The sequence below is a fragment of the Alligator sinensis genome, unplaced genomic scaffold (genome assembly GCF_000455745.1).
Source record: "Alligator sinensis unplaced genomic scaffold, ASM45574v1 scaffold2012_1, whole genome shotgun sequence".
Classification (NCBI taxonomy): Eukaryota; Metazoa; Chordata; order Crocodylia; family Alligatoridae; genus Alligator; species Alligator sinensis.
This window is the reverse complement of record NW_005843572.1, coordinates 4,018-21,914: the sequence shown is the minus strand read 5'-3', so window position 1 is coordinate 21,914 and position 17,897 is coordinate 4,018. Positions and strand designations below refer to the sequence as shown.

Genomic DNA, 17,897 nt, shown 5'->3' with positions numbered 1-17,897 from the left:
GCCCTTAGCCATATGAGTGGCCCTTCTCTGGACCCTCTCCAGGTTATCCACATCCCTCTTGAAGTTCAGCGCCCAGAATTGCACGCAGTACTCCAACTGCGGTCTGACCAGCGCCCGATAGAGGGGAAGTATCACCTCCTTGGACCTATTCGTCATGCATCTGCTGATGCACGATAAAGTGCCATTGGCTTTTCTGATGGCTTCGTCACACTGCCGACTCATGTTCATCTTGGAGTCCACTAGGACTCCCAGATCCCTCTCCACTTCCGTGCCACCCAGCAGGTCATTCCCTAGGCTGTAGGTGTGCTGGACATTTTTCCTCCCTAGGTGCAGCACTTTGCATTTCTCCTTGTTGAACTGCGTTCTGTTGTTTTCTGCCCACTTGTCCAACCTGTCCAGGTCTGCTTGCAGCTGTTCCCTGCCCTCAGGCATGTCCCCTTCTCCCCACAGCTTTGTGTCATCCGCAAACTTGGACAGAGTACATTTCACTCCCTCGTCCAAGTCGCTGATGAAGACATTAAAGAGTATCGGTCCAAGGACTGAGCCCTGCGGGACCCCACTGCCCACACCCTTCCAGGTCGAAGCCGACCCATCCACCACGACTCTCTGGGTGCGGCCCTCCAGCCAATTCGCCACCCACCGGACTGTGTAGTCATCCAAGTCACAGCCTCTTAACTTGTTCACCAGTCTGGGGTGGGATACCGTCAGGATTCCCTCCTGGCCTGGGCTGAGCTGGGCCCAGGTCAGGAGGGCATAGGCTGCAATGGCGGGGTCCCCTCTGAGCCATGTCTGGGCCGTGCACCCTTTGCAGAAGAGGGGAAGGAGAAAGGACCTTCCCAAAGGCAGGACCTTACCCCATCACTCATCACACTTTCTGAACATGTCTCAGGCCCGCCAGACAGACTCTCTTCACCATCCATGCCCTCCCTTACCCGGGGCACAAATATTTGCACACAGTCACTAGAGACCTTCACAGTTTCTGCAGCAAGGCATCACTTAGGAGCAGAAGCAGAAAAGGTGTGAGATCCCCCACAGCCTGCAGTTCATCTGCTCTCAGCCAGATTCATTGCTGAACTGATGCTCCAGCTTCTGCCCCAGCTTGTCCTGGCCTTCAATACAGCTCCTGGATCCAGGTCAGATGCCAAACCCCTCTGGACACCCTCCTGCTCTCTTGGGAAAGGCTCCTGGGCTTCACATGTGCTCTCAGGGTCTTGCCACTAGGCAGTACTGTGCCTGTCCCAGTTCCAGACAGGTCATTATGAACAGATTCATGTCCGAATAGCAGGCATTTCCAGTGGAGTCCCACAGGGCTCTGTTCTGGGTCTGGCTGCGCACCGTCTTTATTAAGGACCTGGAGGTGGGCACAGAGCTGCTGGGGCCAGGCTGCAGGGGATGTGAAATGGGGCAGGACTGTCACCAGGCTGGTGGAGGGGAGCAGAGTCCGGAAAGACCCCGACAGCCTGGACAGCCGGGCGGGAGGCAGTGCAGTGCAGTGCAGTGCAGTGCAGACCAGTGCAAGGCGCTGCCCCAGGGAGGAGCAATCCAAAGTGAAGGGATTCTGGAAGACCCCGGCGGGATGGCAGCACTATAGACATGGACCTGGGAGTCCTGGTAGCTGCTGAAGTTGGGACAAGTCTGCAGCATGACACACCTCACAAAAAGGTGTGTGTGGCTTCAGCTGCATCAATCGGAGCAGCCAGCACCTCTCCTGCAGCCAGTCGGACACATTTCCGCAACGCTCCCCTGGCCCGCAGCAGCCACTGGAGCCCAAAGGAGGTGCCTGGACCAGGGAAATTCCACCCCACCTCAATCCCTTCTCTCAGCACCAGGACTACAACAACGGCAAGACCAAGATGTTGGATACACTCAACAAGTTGGTTATGTTGCTGTCCTTCCGCCTGCTGCCCTGCACCACCTTCCTGACAAGCAGCCCCGCGATGCCCAAGCCCACAGTGGAGGTGCATGTTTACTCCTTGGTTCCTGTGATGTCAACCGCCAGTGCCACTCGCCGCCTGCCTCCCCCGAGGTGCCCTCCAAGTACTTGGTACAACATCTGAGCTGTGCCCTTTACCGGGACCCTGTGGCCCACCTTTCACCAGCTAGGAAGCCAGCACCAGGGCCCTGGACCTGGCCAGGTGCTAAAGCTGGGAGCAGGGAGGATGTTGTGGAGGAGTTGGGTTCAGCTGACTTGCCCCACTTCCCCTGAGGCTGTAGGACGGATGTGCACAGACAAGGGGCCCATGGCCTGCATTTTGCCTCCTCTGCCTGGTCTCCCAAGGGTAGTGAGAGCAGTGCATACAGCCCCTGGCACAGGGCAGGGGGATTAGTGGTGTGGGGGTCCCAGGGATGGAGCAGCTATTGGGGCAGACCTGTGTGCAATAGAGAGGCCAGACATGACACGGCCCTAGTGCTCACGTCCCCACACACACAGCACTGGTAAATGTAATCTCAGTGGTTTAATATGAAGACGACCATGAGTGGCATGAATGGCTGCAGTATATATATCCCAGCTTATTTACAGCGTTCAATACACCTGCCTGTACCATGCTGCGTCCCATGTCCCCTGTGCCCCCAGGCATGAGGAGGTCCCCAGTATAAAGTTCTGTGGGACAGGATGGGGGCACCCATGGGCCTGCAGTGCAGGGCTGGCTCCTTGGTGTGCACGGGTCCCCAGTGGCAATGCTCGTCCCAGCAACAGGCACCATAGTCACAGGGAAAGTGCCCCCAGGGCTGCTGGGACCCCCCAACCAAGCCCCAGGGTCCCCTCCTGCCCTGGGTGGGCACATGGGAGAAGGCCGTTGACTGGGATCACGCTAGATAGTCACCTGGCTGGGGTCATCTGACCTCGGTCCTCTTTTCTGACAAGGGCTGGTGATCGGACACGATGATCCATTGTGGTCCCTTCTGACTCTACAATCTATGAATCTATGAATGAATATATGAATCTATGAAACTCGTGGCTTTGGAGCTGGTGTTACAAGGCAGGCTTCAACTTTCTGGACCACGACCCATACTTCCAAACAAGAGACATGCTAGGGTGGGATGGGCTTCATCTCTCACCCCAAGGTAAGCATTTGTTCTCTTTCAGGTTGGCTGATCTCCTCCGGCGGGCTTTAAACTATGTTCATCGGGGGAAGGGGAGGACAAGAACAGAGGGATCCCCGGAACACTGAACCATGGGATACCCACAAGATCAGCCCAGGTAAGTATCAAAGAACCTATTAAACAGCAGTATAAGGGGGTTCCAGGGGCAGCCAGCAGGGGAATTAAGTGTATATGCACAAATGCCAGGAGCATGGGAAACAAGCAGGAGGAAGTAGAACTCTTGCTTGCAAGTAATTACTTTGACCTAGTGGGTCTAACATAAACCTGGTGGGACTCTACTCATGACTGGGTAGTAGGAATAAAGGGCTATAGGTTGTACAGGAGAGATAGAGGAGGGAAAAAAGGAGGGGGTGTTGCTCTCTATGGCAAAGAACAGAATACATCTTCTCTAATTAAACTGGGATCAGAGGAAGGACAAGCAGAGACTCTGTGGGTTAGGATCCAAGGGGGTATGAGGAAAAGGGACCTGGAGGTGGGGGTCTACTACAGGCCTCCGCACCAGCAGGATGAGGTAGATGGGGAATTTTCCAGGCAGCTCTCAGAGGCTGTGTGGTGTAGAGACATGGTAGTCAAGGGGGACCTCAATTACCCAGAGATATGCTGGGAGGAGCAGCCAGCTAGATCTAACCACTCACGCAGGTTCTTAACCAGTATCCAGGACCTCCACCTAACACAGGAGGTAAGGAGTCCGACCGGGGGTAACACCTTGCTCGACTTGGTGTTGGCCACAGGGGATGACCTGGTGGGGGACTTGCAGATTCAAGGCAATATAGGGGACAGTGATCACAAAATGATAAAATTCACTATCCAGAGACGGGCGAGCATTATACCCAGCGGGACACAGGTGTTAAACTTTAAAAAAGCTGACTTTAATAGGATCAAGGAACCTGTTAGCTGGGTACAAGGAACCAAGAGCCTAGATGTTCTCGGGGTCCAGGATGGGTGGTCATTCCTCAAGGAAACCATCCTTTGGGCTCAAAGTGACACAATCCTAGTGGCAGAGAAAAGGGAGCAAAGGGGCCAAGAAATCCCTTTTGCTAACCAGAGTCATCCAGGATACCTGAAGGGCAAAGAAAGAAGCACGCAGGAAGTGGAGGCGGGGGGTAACTAGCAAGAGAGGAGTACACTTCTTTGGCCCGTGCCTGCAGGGTGTCAGTCAGGAAGGCCAAGGCAGCTCTAGAACTCAGGCTAACACCAGGGATTAAGGACAATAAAAATCCTTCTTTAAGTATGTTGGGAGCAAAAAGAGGGTGCAGAGTAGCATAGGACCCATACAGGATGGGGAGGACAGTCAGTGACGGATAGCAGGGGCAAGGCAGAGCTCTTCAATCAGTTTTTTGCCTCTGTCTTCTTAAATAGGAACCTGGACAAACCCTCATTATGCACCACAGGCACCAACAAGGGAAACATCAGCCGACCAATGTTCAGTGCCGACACAGTAAAAAGACACTTGGAGGGACCGAACGTATTCAAATCCCCAGGGCCGGAAGGACTGCACCCACGGGTAATGAAAAGAATTAGCAGGGGTTATACCTGATCCACTGGCAAGGATATATGCGCACTCATGGTGCTCAGGCCAGGTTCTGGAGGATTGGAAGAGGGCTAATGTCATCCCAATCATTAAGAAGGGGAGGAAGGAGGACCCAGGAAACTATAGACCAGTCAGCCTTACCTCTATCCCTGGTAAAATCCTAGACAAAATATCAAGGAGCACATTTGTGGGAACCCGCTGGCTAATGTGATGTGGAAGGGCAACCAACATGGGTTTATAGCAGGCAGGTCCTGCCTGACTAACCTAGTTTCTTTTTACAACAAGGCCACCAAATGTTTAGATGCAGGAGTCGAGGTGGATGTTATCTCTCTGGACTTCAAGAAGGCCTCTGACATGGTATCCCATACCATCCTTACAAATAAATTGAGAGGATTTGCTTTGGATGATTACACGGTAGACTGGGTAGCAAACTGGCTCAAGGGTTGCACTCAGAGAGTGGTGATGGATGGATCGGTGTCAACCTGGAAAGATGTGTGCAGTGGAGTCCCCCAGGGCTCAGTTCCGGGGCCAGTGCTGTTCAACATCTTCATCAGTCATCTGGATGAGGGCATGGGAAGCACCCTGTACAGATTTGCAGATGACAAAAAAATATGGGGTGAAGCAAAGACCCTGGAGAGGAGGAACCAGATGCAGGCTGACCTAGACGGGTTGGTGACGTAGGCAGTGACTAACAGGATTCAATTCAATAAGGACAAGTGCAAGGTGCTGCACCTAGGGAGAAAGAACTTCCATCATTCCTACAGGCTGGGGGCGACCTTCTCAGCTCCACTGAGGCACAAAGAGATCTTGGAGTCACTGTTCACTCCAGGATGAACATGAGTCATCAAGGTGATGAAGAAGTCGGCAGAGCCAATCACACCTTGTCGTGCATCCGTAGGTTTCACAACTAGGTCTAGGGAAGTGATTCTCCCTCTCTACGCGGCACTGGTCAGACCACAGCTGGAGATGGGGCAGGATCAGGTTGGGAAGTGGTGCAAGTCATCATATTGTAGCTTTTGGAAGGGCTCACTCTACCCAAGAGAAGTTCTCTTGTGGCACGCATGTCACACTTCATCCTGGGGGTCAGTGGAGAACTGCAGCTCAGCGGATGTGGCACTCGCGCCCGTCCTGGCAGTGTTTCACACGGTGGCTCCTGGGTTGCTGAGGCGAGGGCAGAGTATCCCAGCATGGGGGAATCAACAGCCTCGACCACAGGTTGGGGAGGCCAGCTGGACGTGGGGCCATGTCCCTGTGGCGCCAGCAGCCACAGGCTCAGCCCTCCACAGGAAGGACCGCAGGGCGAAGGGCTGGTAGAGGAGTTGTGGGGGGCCAAGAGCATCCAGGAAGCCATGCAGAGTAAGCCCAGGCCCAGCTCAGCAGCCCCTGTGTGCCCCAAGCCCAGGCATATCCTGTGTCATCAGGGGACAGGCGGCAGTGACGGGGTCTCCTGGGCTGTGTCTGGGCTCTGGGTCCATTGCTGAACTATGGCAAGGGAAAAGGACCCTCCCAAGTGCAGGATCTGACTCATCACCACTCACAGGTGCCTGGGCATGGGGCAGCTCCCCCACACAGACCCCTACACCATCGACACCCTTCTGTATGCAGGGCACAGGTCTGTGCACAAAGGCACTAGAGACCATCACAGTTCCGGCAGGAGGGCTGGAGCATCACCTTCACCGCAATGGTCGAAGAAATGCATGAGATTTCCTGGAACAGGAAAAACACAAGATCCCCCACAGACTACGGCTTTTCTGCTCTCTGCCTTATTGGTTGCTGTGCTGAAACTGCTGCTGCTTCTTCTCCTGCTGTTGCATCTTATGTGCTGCACCCTGTGCACCATCGCTCCTGTCCCCTCACTCCCAGCTAAAGGGGTCGTCCAGCCCCACAGCTCATGCCAAGCCCTTTCCTAGGCAGCCGGATGTGTCTGAATGCATCCAGCTCTGCAGAGCCTCCGGAGCTTCTCCCCATGAGACTGATGTATCTGGCCCCTGGGAACAATCAGGACCAGGTCTTGGGGCACAGATGGGTGCAGAGGTCTAGAAACGGGCCAGCACTGTGCCCCTCTGGGGAAAGGACAAGCAGGGGACCCTGGAGAGCGGCAGCCTGGTTTCTTTCCCTTTTGCACCTGGGAAGTCACTGGAGCAGGCGCTCAGGAAGGGCCTGTGCAAGTGTGTGGAGGAGGAAAAGATGAGCACAAGCAGCCTAGTCAGTTTATGACAAACAGATTGCCCCAGAGGCAGCAGGTCCAGCCTGCCCCAGGCCTCAGCCCCAGGCCCCGTCACGGACCCCAGGTCCACACCAAGGGGAAGGTTCTTGACCTGACCACCTGCATGTCTCCGTGCTGATCTGCTGAGATGCCTGGTTCCAGCATTAAGGAGACCTCAGTATCCCCAGACTCCAGTTTGACCTGCTCTGTCATTTGGCTTCTGATCCCGCTTCCCAACCAGCACCCCTCAACCCTGTCTCCAGCTTCTGCCCCAGCTTGTCCTGGCCTTGGCTACAGCTCCTGGATCCAGGCTGGATGCCAAACCCCTCTGGGTGCCCTCCTATTCTCTTGGAAACTCCCTTGGGCTGCACCTGCACCCGCACCCACAGCGTCTTCCCACTAGGCAGTACCATGCCTGTCCCAGTTGCAGACAGGTCATTATGAACAGATCCGTGTCTGAATAGCAGGCAGTTTCCAGCATAGTCGCAAAGATCTCTGTTCTGGGTCTGAGTCTGGGCACAATGTTTATTAAGGACCTGGATGTGGGCACAGAGCTGCTGGAGCCAGGCTGCAGGGGATGTGAAATGGGGCAGGACTGTCACCAGGCTGGTGGAGGGGAGTAGAGTCTGGAAAGACCCTGTCAGCTGGATAGCTGGGCAGGAGGCAGTGTAGGGCAGGGCAGTGCAGACCAGTGCAAGTTTCTTCCCAGGGAGGAGAGATCCAAAGTGCAGGAAGAGTCTGGGAGTCCCTGGTGGGATGGCAGCACCGTAGACATGGACCTGGGAGTTGCGAAAATTGGGACAATTCTGCAGCGCGACGCACCTCACAAAAAGGCGAGTGCAGCTTCAGATGCCTCAGTTGGAGAAGACCAGCACCTGTCCCGCAGCCCGTCGGACACATTTCCAACATGCTCCCCCAGCCCACAGCAGCCCCCGGAGGCCAAAGTATGTGCCTGGACCAGGGAGATGCCACCCCACCTCAATTGTTTCTCCCAGTGCCAGGACTTCAAGGGCAGCAAGACCAAGATGTTGAATACACTCAGCAAGTGGGTCACGTCCCTGTCCTTCGACCTTACTGCCCCACGCCAACTTCCCGCCAAGGAGCCCCATGATGCCCAAGCCCACAGTGGAGGCACATGCTGACTTCTTCGCCCCTGTGATGTCACCCACACATACCACTCGCCACCTGCCTCCCCCAAGTCCAAGAACTGGGTACAACAACTGAGCTGTGCCACTTCCTAGGGACACTGCAGCCCACCTCTCACCAGCTGGAAGCCAGCACCAGGGCCCTGGATCTGGCCAGTTGCTAGAGCTGGGAGCAGGGAGGGTGTTGTGGAGGAGCTGGTTTCACGTGACTTGTCCCCCTTCCCCTGCAGCTGTAGGACGGATGTGCACAGACAAGGGGCCTGTGGCCTGCATGTTGCTTCCTCTGCCTGGTCTCCCAAGGGTAGTGAGAGCAGTGCGTACAGCCCCTGGCACAGGGCAGGGGGATTAGTGGTGTGGGGGTCCCAGTGATGGAGCAGCTATTGGGGCAGACCTGTGTGCAATAGGAAGGCCAGAAATGACACTGCCCTAGTGCTCACTTCCCCGCACATGGCACTGGTAAATGCAATCTCAGCAGTTTAATAATATGAAGATGATCGTGAGGGGCATGAATGGCAGCAATATATATCCCAGCTTATTTACAGCGTTCAATACACCTGCCTGTACCATGCTGCATCCCACGTCCCCTGTGCCCCCGGGCATGAGGAGGTCCCCAGTATGAAGCTCTGTGGGACATGATGTGGGCACCCATGGGCCTCCAGTGCAGGGCTGGCTCCTTGGTCTGCATGGGTCCCCAGTGGCAATGCTTGTCCCAGCAACTGGCGCCACAGTCGCCAGGAAAGTGACCCCAGGGCTGCTGGGACCCCCGACCTGGCCCCAGGGTCCCCTCCTGCCCTGGGTGGGCACAGGGGAGCAGGACAGTGACTGGGATCAGGGAATGGGGTTCTGCCTGCTGGTCCTGCATCAGTGTGGGCTGCTGTGGGGAGGGGGCTGCAGCCAGGGGACGGTGGGGTTGGTGCATTTTTGCCTGGTGCACAAGGCAGCGGGAGGCAGGTGCAAGCCCTGGTGGGGTGGGAGGTTCCCCTCCTGCCCTGCTGCCAGGGCCCATGCATGGGCATCATGTATGCAGCCTATGGGGCCCAGCGCAGCTTCCGGCCTATAAACACCAGAGGCCAGTAAAATGGCCAGGCCCTCTGGAGCAGACAGGAAGGAGGGCAGGAGCTGAGACCCACAGAGCTGGAGCCCACTTGGACAGGTGGCCGTGAGCAGACGTCTGCCAGCACCACATCGCCGCTCTGCTGAACTCACTGCTGGGAAAGGAGGGGGACCCTTAGCCCCCGCCACCCCCACGTGTGCTGGGGGCAGGTCAGAGATGCTGCCGTGTCTGACTGGATCAGGCCTGCAGGGTCTGGCAGCCGAGCTCTGGCATTGATCCGGGGTCCTGGGAACATCCGCTAATGCCTTTGCTGGGCCCTGTCTGCTGGACCGTTTCCCAGAGCAGGCGATGCTGAGTCCTTGGCGCTGCGAGGGGATCAGGCTGGTGCAGGGGGCAGCTGGTCCCTGGAGCCACGAGCTGAAGCGGAGAGGCAGGGTGAGGGGGCAGCCAGAGCCAGTCCCACCTCGTGTGTGGGGGGTGCAGGACCCAGCTGACAAGTGGGGAAGGGGACATGAGTCCCTGGTGCTGCGATGCTGTGGACACTTGCTCTTGTAGTCATGGGACCCTCGTGCCTTCATGCCCTGGGGTCAGTCCCTGTGGATCCCTGGGGGCGGCCGGCCGGCCTCTCGCAGACCCTGCGGTGTTTCTCATAGGGCCAGTCTCTTCTCTCTATTCTGCCCCTTCTTATTGTTCCAAAAACACCATCACTTGTCCTACTCCCAGGCCTGCAATGACAGAGGCTGTCAGGAGCCCAGGTCATCCCACCCCCTCAGGGCCCTGCCCCACAGGGCTGCAGCCTCAGCGCCCGCTCCTCCCCGGCTGGGAGCCCACGGCCAGCCTGGCCTTGTACCAGGGCCCAGCCAGAGCGCCCGTCACAGCCCGTGCTGCGGTGGGCTGACAGGGAGCTCCCCGCACCCCAGTGCTGGTGCTCGGGAAGAGGGTGCACAGAGTTTCTAGGCAAGGAGCTCGGTGCCAACTTACGGGTTGTACAGGGTGCTGTCCTCCCACTGCCACTGATTTGAGCCTGACTTGTAATCCCATATGAATCTGAGTCCGATCCAGTACGGGGTGTCCGTGTGGGCAAGAAAGCTCTGGGGAGGTGACAATGGCCGTGAAATATGCCCAGGGCAGGGAGACCCTGATGCCCGGGAAGAACTTGCAGAGGAGCCCCGGGTGCTGGGGCCGGCCCTCAGGACAGAGAAGGGGCAGGAGAAGGGCTGTCAGCTGCTCCAGCCTCCGAGGCCTCCGTGCTGGCTGGGGGTTTCCAGACATCCGTCCTCCCCTCCAGCCTGTTTCTTCCCTTCAGTTGCCCCAGGTGCCCCCTCGGCGCTGCCTCCACCTGCCAGGCCCTGCCCAGCCCCTCTCCCCCTCCCCGCGATGGGGTCACTGGCTCCCCCAGCACCAGCCCTGACATGACCCTCGCTGTGTCTCCTCCCTGTTCCCTGCCCTTCCCATCCTGCTCCTGCCAGGCAACACTTTCCTTCTGCCCCTCCAGGCCCAGCTGTACCGGCATGGTCCCGTGGTCCCAGTCCTGGAGGACGAGGAGCCGGGAGGATTTTACTTCACACTCTTGTTTGCTTTGCTCCCAGGTCGTCTCCTCCTTGGAGAGGAACAGGCACTTCCCACCATGCAGCATCCAGGTCTCCGGGCAGCAGTCTGGGCACAGGTAGACACTCACACCTCTTCCCCCAGTCTGTGCCCTGGCTCTCAGGTCCTCCTCCCTCCCAAGGGGGCCTAGGCTATGCTCTGCAGTGGGTGAGATGGTCCTGGGTGCAGGAGAACGACAGGCCCCACTCTGATCCTGGCCCAGTGCAATCCTGGGAGCTCCCTCCCTCCCCGATGCCCCCAGCACCTTCCAGCCCAGCACACCCGTCACATCAGTAGGCTGGGCTGGCCCCAACTGCAGCAGGGCTTGAGTTGGTACTTCCCCAGATCTGCGCCTGACCGCCCCCCCTATCCCCGCTGCCTCCTCCATACTCCCGACACACGGGGGCTTGACCCCTCCATCACACCAGGCTAGTGCATGGGGCTGGGCACTGCCCTCTATTCTCTGCCCTGCTCATGGGGTCATGAGCCATATCCACCACCACCCTGCCCCTCAAAGAGCTACCTGTGAGCTGGCAGGACTGCACAGTGGCCTGGGCTCTGTCCAGCTGTTGCTGCAGTTTCTGGGCCAGCTGCTGTGCATGTTCTAGCTCCCGCGTAATATTCTGGAGCTCGGCCTGGCTGCGGTTCATCAGCTCTGCCTGGGCCTGCTCCAGCTCATTGCCCACCTGCCAGTCTATGGGTAAGGGGCTGTCAGCAGCAGCACCAGGGCACAGACATGGACACGGACGCAGGGCAACACTGTCCCAGTGTCTTCCATGCTGCCCCTACACCTGCCCATTTCCCCTGCCCGCCCGAGTCCCTGCCACCTCCATGTGGTCCTACTCACAGAATACCCCCAGGGTGATGGTGGTGGCCAGAAGGGCCAGGCAGGCTGCCAGCAGGACCAGGGGCAGGGGATGTATGCTCCACCGGGGCTCTGCAGGAGATGTAGCATCTTGGGACCAGCCCACGGCACCTGCATCCCCCAAAGCCCCATAGCAGGGAGAGGGCAGGAGGCCTGGAGTCCCTCCAATCCCAGCAGAAGCAATGGCACAGCCCAATCCTCAGCCCCAGCCTGGGCTTCAGGGAAGGTGGCAGCATCAGACACAGAGGTGTTATTTCTTGTAACCCCGGGGGTTACAAGAAATAATGGCCACAAGCTAGCAGAGAGCAGATTTAGATTGGACATAAGGAAGAACTTCTTCACAGTTCGAGTGGCCAAGGTCTGGAACGGGCTCCCAAGGGAGGTGGTGCTCTCCCCTACCCTGGGGTCTTCAAGAGGAGGGAGGTTAGATAACCATCTAGCTGGGGTCATGCTGGGGTAATCTAGCCCCAGCCCTCTTTCCTGCCTATGCAGGGGGTCGGACTCGATGATCTATTGAGGTCCCTTCTGACCCTAACATCTATGAATCCATGAATCTACAGGAAGCTGCTGTCTATGAATGACTGTGTGAGCGTGTCTGAACGGGTGAGTGTGCAGTGTGCGTCCAGCTGTGCCTGCACTCACACCCACCGCCCAGCACCTCTCTGCACCCAGCACTCAGCATCTCCAAGGGCTGCAAAGGAAACCCTGATGCCAGCAGAAACTGGTCAGGGGGAAAACTCCTTCCCGGCCCATGTGACCTCCAGCAAAGCCCAGGAGCCTGGGGCAGCCACGCACTGCCATCTGCCCTGCAGCCTGGGCACAGCAACCAGAGCCACCCTTTAGCCCTGGGGCAGGACAGTCCCTCCATCACCTGTCAACTCTTGTCACCTTAGCCCCCTGCAGTCCTGTTTCACACCCAAGCCAGCTGTGCACCTCTGGAAGCTCTCCACATCCCTGCCGGGGAGCCGTGGGCAGAGCAGGGGATTCCCTCACACTCACCTCTATGCTGCTGGGCCCCATGTCCTGATGGTGCCTCACCCACTGGGCCCAGCTGGAAGGTCTCGTGGGTGTCATCGGCCTTTCCTGGTGCTTGTAGGGCTGCAGACACAGGGGCTGGTCAGGGGGTTGGGCAGGGGCAGGGCTGGATGGCAGAGGGGTGCTCGCTCCTACCTTCCCCTTGTGCCTGGGGGGTCACACTTCGTCCCGAGGGGGCCTTGGAGAACCGCAGCTCAGCATATGTGACGCTCTCGCCCATCCCGGCAGTGCTTCCCACGGTGGCTCTGCAGCTGCTAGCACAAGTGCAGCACGTCCCAGCAGGAGGGACGAATGAGCCAGAAGCAGAAGTGGCCTCGACCACAGGTGGGGGTGGCCAAGCAGGGCCGGATGTGGAACCATGGCCCTGCCATTGGGCCCAGCAGCCACAGCCCTGCCCTCCCTAGGAAGGGCCCCTGGCAGAGGAGGTCTTGCGGGGAAAGAGCATCTGAGAGGCCATGTGGAGTAAGCCCAGACCTGGCCCAGCAGCCCCTGACTGCCCCAGGCCCAGAAATAACCTGGGTCACCAGGGCATGAGCTACAATGACAGGGTCTCCTGGGCCGTGTGTTGTTCTCTGGGGCCCATTACTAAACAATACGGAGGGAAAAGCACCCTTCCAAATGTAGGATCTGCCCCATCAATGCTCACTGGTGACTGGACACAGAGACCCGTCCACCCATAGGTGCCTCCCCCACACAGACCCCTCCACTATCTACACTGTTCTGTATGCAGGGCACGGGTCTGTGCATGAATACACTAGAGACCATCACAGTTCCTGCGGCAGGGCTGGAGCATCGCTGTTGCTGCAATGGTAGAAAAAATGAATGAGGTTTCCCGGCACAGGAAGGGAACGAGTTCCCCCAAAGCCTGCTGCTTATCTGCTCTCAGCCTTACCAGGTGCTGAGCTGACCCTGACACTGCTTCTTCTCCAGCCTGGAGGAAGGCACTCACAGCTGCTCTCCCCGCTCTCCTAGCTAGATGGGTTGTCCACCCCAGAGCTCATCCCAAGCCCTTTCCTAGGCAGTCGCATGGGTCTGAATGCACCCAGTTCCACAGTGCCTCAGGGGCTTCCCCCAACGGGACTGGAGGAACTGACACGTGGGAACAATATTGACCTGGTTGTGGGAGACGGGTGAGGTGTAAGGGCCTGGAGAAGAGCCAGTGCAGTGCGTCTCACTGGAAAGGACAAACAGGACCCAGGGCGCTACATCCCGGTTCCCGTCATCTCTGTCCCTGGGAAGTCACTGGAGCAGAGACTCAGGAAGGGCCTGTGCAAGTGTGTGGAAGAGGAAAGGCTGAGCACAAGCAGCCATGTGAGTTCACGCGAAAAAAATCGTGTGCAACAAGCTCAATCTCTTCCATGGCCTGGGGAACTGCTGGGGGACGAAAGGCTGTTGTGGCATCATGTGTCTTGGCTGCAGCCAGGCTTTGGCCAGGTCCCGCATGACCTTTTCACACAGCTTGGAGATGCATGCACTGCGCACAGCTACAACCAGATGCAAAGACACCTGGCTCACACCCTCTGGCTAAGGGGGCTCACCCTGCTGGTCCCACCTGGGCCACAACCCTGGGCCCAGCTGGTCTCACCAGAGCCATCAGGGCGAGTCACCCAGGAACAAGCACACGCCCCACCACTGCCTCCCGCTTGGGCCCAGCTGGGCTGAGGGAGGCCATCAGGGCAGCCTGGCCCCAGAGGCAGCAGGTCCAGCCTGCTCCAACTCTCAGACCCAGTTCCAGCTTACGAACCCTTCTCCCCTCCAAGGTCATGTCCCAACTGTCCGTGCATCTCCATGCTGATGTGTTGTGACTTGTGGCTCCAGCTCTGGGGAGACCTCAGCATCTCCACGTGAATCCAGTTTTAGCTCAGCTCTGAGTTCTGGCTTCTGATCCTGGTTACCCTCCGCTCTGCTCGTCTCTGGCTTCACCTTCTGACCTTGGCCTCTTCTGGCCTCGGCTACGGCTACTGGTGATACCAGGTTTAATATTAGACTTTTGGCAGTGGCACTGAATGCATCGATGCTTGAACAAGAATAGTCTGTTCTCTGGAGGGAGTGTTTATTGAGCCCAACAATTCTCAACTTCAAGCATACAACAAAGAACAACAGAAAACTTCACCTAAGATAAGACACAGCCCAGCAAGACACACCTCTGACAGACACACCCTTCTCTACTTTATAATGCAATATAATAAACCAAAAAGGCAACAGAAAACCTTCACATAATCCAAAGGACAGAGCATCTCCTTACAGCTAAGTATTCTGATATCTAATTATCACCGCCTTCCCAGTTCTGGGGGATCCACAATTCATCTTAGGTGTTGGAGTGGAGATCCCACAGGCTTCATCTCTGCCTGGGCTTTCATAAGCGAAGCTACACCTCTTCCTATCCCTTGGGTGCCTTGACCGTAGTCACGTATAGCATGCCCCCCAAGTATAGCATGCCCACCATGTAGAGCACGCTTCTCGTGCATTCAGCCTAGTCCGATCTCTTGCCAATTACAGGTTGTGCTTGGAAATGTGTATGTAGTCCTCTCCTTTCTTTGGTCACCCATGCCCAAGTAGTCTGAGACCCTGCCCTACTCCCTGAGCTCTTTCTCCAGCATGCACACGTGATGATGGTACCAGGTCTTTGCCAACAATGTTTCCTGCCCCCACTGCAGCCCTGGGCTGAGACTGAGCACTACGCTAACACCCTCTACCCAGTACCCTGTGGAGCTCATCCCAGCAGGAGCATGGGCACAGCCCCAGTTCCAGCCTGGGCTGCAGAGAAGGTGGCAGCATTGGCCACAGGAAGCTGCTGTCTATGTACAGGTGTGTGAATGTGTCTGAATGACATTGCCTGTGCTCACACCCACAGAGCCCAGCACCCTTCTGCAGCTGGCACCCAGTGCCCCTGAGGGCGGCAAAGGAAACCTTGATGCCTGCAGCAACTGCAGAGGGGGGAACACTCCTTCCTGTTGTACATGGTGCCCAGAAAAGCCCCAGAGCCTGGGACAGCCAAACACACTCTGCCTTGCAGCCTGAGCACAGCAAGCAGAGCCACGGGCAACGATAGGCCCGTCAGTCTTACCTCAATCTTTGAAAAGATCATCAAGCAGCACATCTGTGATGGGCCGGCATCAGGGATGATGCTCAAGGGCAACCAGCACAGTTTCATTAGGGGCAGGTCATGTCAGACCAACCTGGTTGCCTTTTACGATCAGGTCACAAAAGCATTGGGTGCAGTGTCGCCGTGGATGTAATCTTTCTGGACTTCAGCAAGGCCTTTGACACTGTCTCCCACCCCATCCTCATTAAAAAAATAGGCGACTGTGGCATCTACGCCTACACAGACAGGTGGATTGCTCATTGGCTGAAGAGTCATACTCAGAGGGTGGTGGTGGATGGGTCATATTCGACCTGGGGGGAAGTGGGCAGCGGAGTCCCCCAGGGCTCGGTCCTTGGGCCCGCACTGTTCAATTTCTTTATCAGCAATTTGGACGACGGGGTGAAAAGCAACCTGTTCAAATTTGCTGATGATACGAAAATTAGGGGTGAGGTGGGCATGCTAGTAGGGAGGGAAAGACTGAAGAAAGACCTGGATAGGTTGCAGGGGTGGGCTAACAAAAACAGGATGCATTTCAATATGGACAAGTCCCGGTGCTGCCTCCAAGAAGCACATATTCATTGCTTATTAATCCCTCTGGTTCTGGCCATCACACTGGACCCCTCACCCACTGGGTCCAGATGGAGGTTCTTATAGGTGTTGCCGGCCTTGTCCAGGGCTGGTAGTGCTGCAGAAACAAGGACTGGTCAGGGTGTGGAGCTGGAGCAGAATTGTGTGGTGAAGGGATGCTATCTGCTACCTGCCCCTGCACCTCGGGAGTCATTCTCCATCCCATGGGGGCTTCGGAGAACTGCAGGTCAGCACATGTTATACTCTCACCCATCCTGGTGGCGGGGCACCAATTAACTCGTTGGTTGCTGGGCCTGGCGTAGGACTGTGGTGGGCCAGTAGGGGGCGCTCCTGCATTAAACTGCCCACCTCCCTGTTCCCGACCACCTTCCAGGCCCCGAGTGCCTCCCTGGGGTGCCTCCCGTCCGGCCGACCCCTTCCCTGGAGCACCCCCGCTAGCCTGGGGGTCCCGCTGCCACCATCCAAGGCTCTGGACTCACTTCTGGCTCTGCGCACCTTGGAGAACACAGGCCTGATCGTCCAATGGGTCCTAGACCCAATACAAGTGCTTGGGGCACTTCCCCAAGTCAGGGGCTTATTAGGAAAGTCTCCCTTAGTCCGCATACCTAAGGGGCCTCCTAGGCATAATTTAGACCCACCCCTCAATCAGTCTTCCACACCGGTCACAAAGGAGAACTTTATTGATTACAGGGGGTAGGGCGGAAACAGGGTAAAAGGTAGAGCAATATCATAGAAATATCAGAGGAATCCCATAGAGCAAACCAGGGTGGCTGAGGTAGCCGTTTAAACACGCATCTGAGTTACTGAAGCTAAATATCTCACCTGATCTCTAGTAGGTTACTCACACGCATCGTCCAGAGGTGGTTGTTGTTTCCTCTGGAGGCAGGGCACTCTTGGAACATGCGGTGATGAGGAGAAAGCCAGTTTCAGATTCACCTGGATGACCGCATGGCTAATGGCTGCCTTCTTCCTGGCCCGGGCCTTTTTATCCCCTCTCTGATTTTGCAGCCCGGTCCAATCGAAGCTGCCAATACTGGCCACAAGCCAACCAATCTACCAAGCATCCCTGGCTATGTAGGCCCGTGCACAGGGCCGGGCTTTTCTCCCTGCCCAGGTGACCAGAGTATCCTTCTCCCAGGCCGCAGGCTTTTGTTATGCAGACAGGGAGGGAGATCCCTGCCCTGGGGGATTCAACACCAGCCTCTCGGGCTGGCAGAGACAGGTCTCTGGAGAGGGACACAGACGGTGGCATTCCTGCCACACTTCCCCCCCCCTCCTTTATAAGCTTGGACACGGGGCCTCTCAGGGCCGTGGGTTTGGGCGTGTCGGGTCAGGGAGATCCCACGGGATGCCAGAAGAAGAAAAAAAAAAACAAAAAACCTGGAACATGACACGAGTTATGACAATAACAGACAGAAACCATAAAACCTGATTGCAGTCTTACACTAGTGATCCCCTCACTAGACCCGAGTCCCGAGGACCCACTACCCAGAGGCCTTCTGTGACAAGGCATCTGCTATCACATTCTGGCTTCCATTGATGTGCTAGACAGTAAAATTAAATTCCTGCAGCTGCCAGGCCCATCGCTGCAGTTTGGCATTGGTGTTCTGCATGGTCTGCAACCACTGCAGTGGGGCATCGTCCGACAGGATGGTGAACTGTTGTCCCCACAAATAGGGCTTCAGCTTGTTCAGGG

The 17,897-nt window shown here is 57.0% G+C and overlaps 1 protein-coding gene across 1 annotated transcript in view; it reads right to left on the bottom strand.

The window, feature by feature from the left end:
* Window positions 1-7,358: 7,358 nt before the first annotated feature.
* The window catches only part of LOC102369276 (C-type lectin domain family 1 member A-like), a gene marked incomplete at its 5' end in the record, with an annotated part of 12,997 nt that continues 2,458 nt past the window's right edge, over window positions 7,359-17,897 (bottom strand). Inside the window, 7 exons of the mRNA XM_014527498.2 lie at window positions 7,359-9,766; window positions 10,023-10,132; window positions 10,549-10,697; window positions 11,152-11,322; window positions 11,476-11,565; window positions 12,493-12,591; window positions 12,664-12,841. Coding sequence (XP_014382984.2) covers window positions 9,616-9,766; window positions 10,023-10,132; window positions 10,549-10,697; window positions 11,152-11,322; window positions 11,476-11,565; window positions 12,493-12,591; window positions 12,664-12,841 — 948 coding nt within the window. The remainder of the gene's footprint in view (window positions 9,767-10,022; window positions 10,133-10,548; window positions 10,698-11,151; window positions 11,323-11,475; window positions 11,566-12,492; window positions 12,592-12,663; window positions 12,842-17,897) is intronic.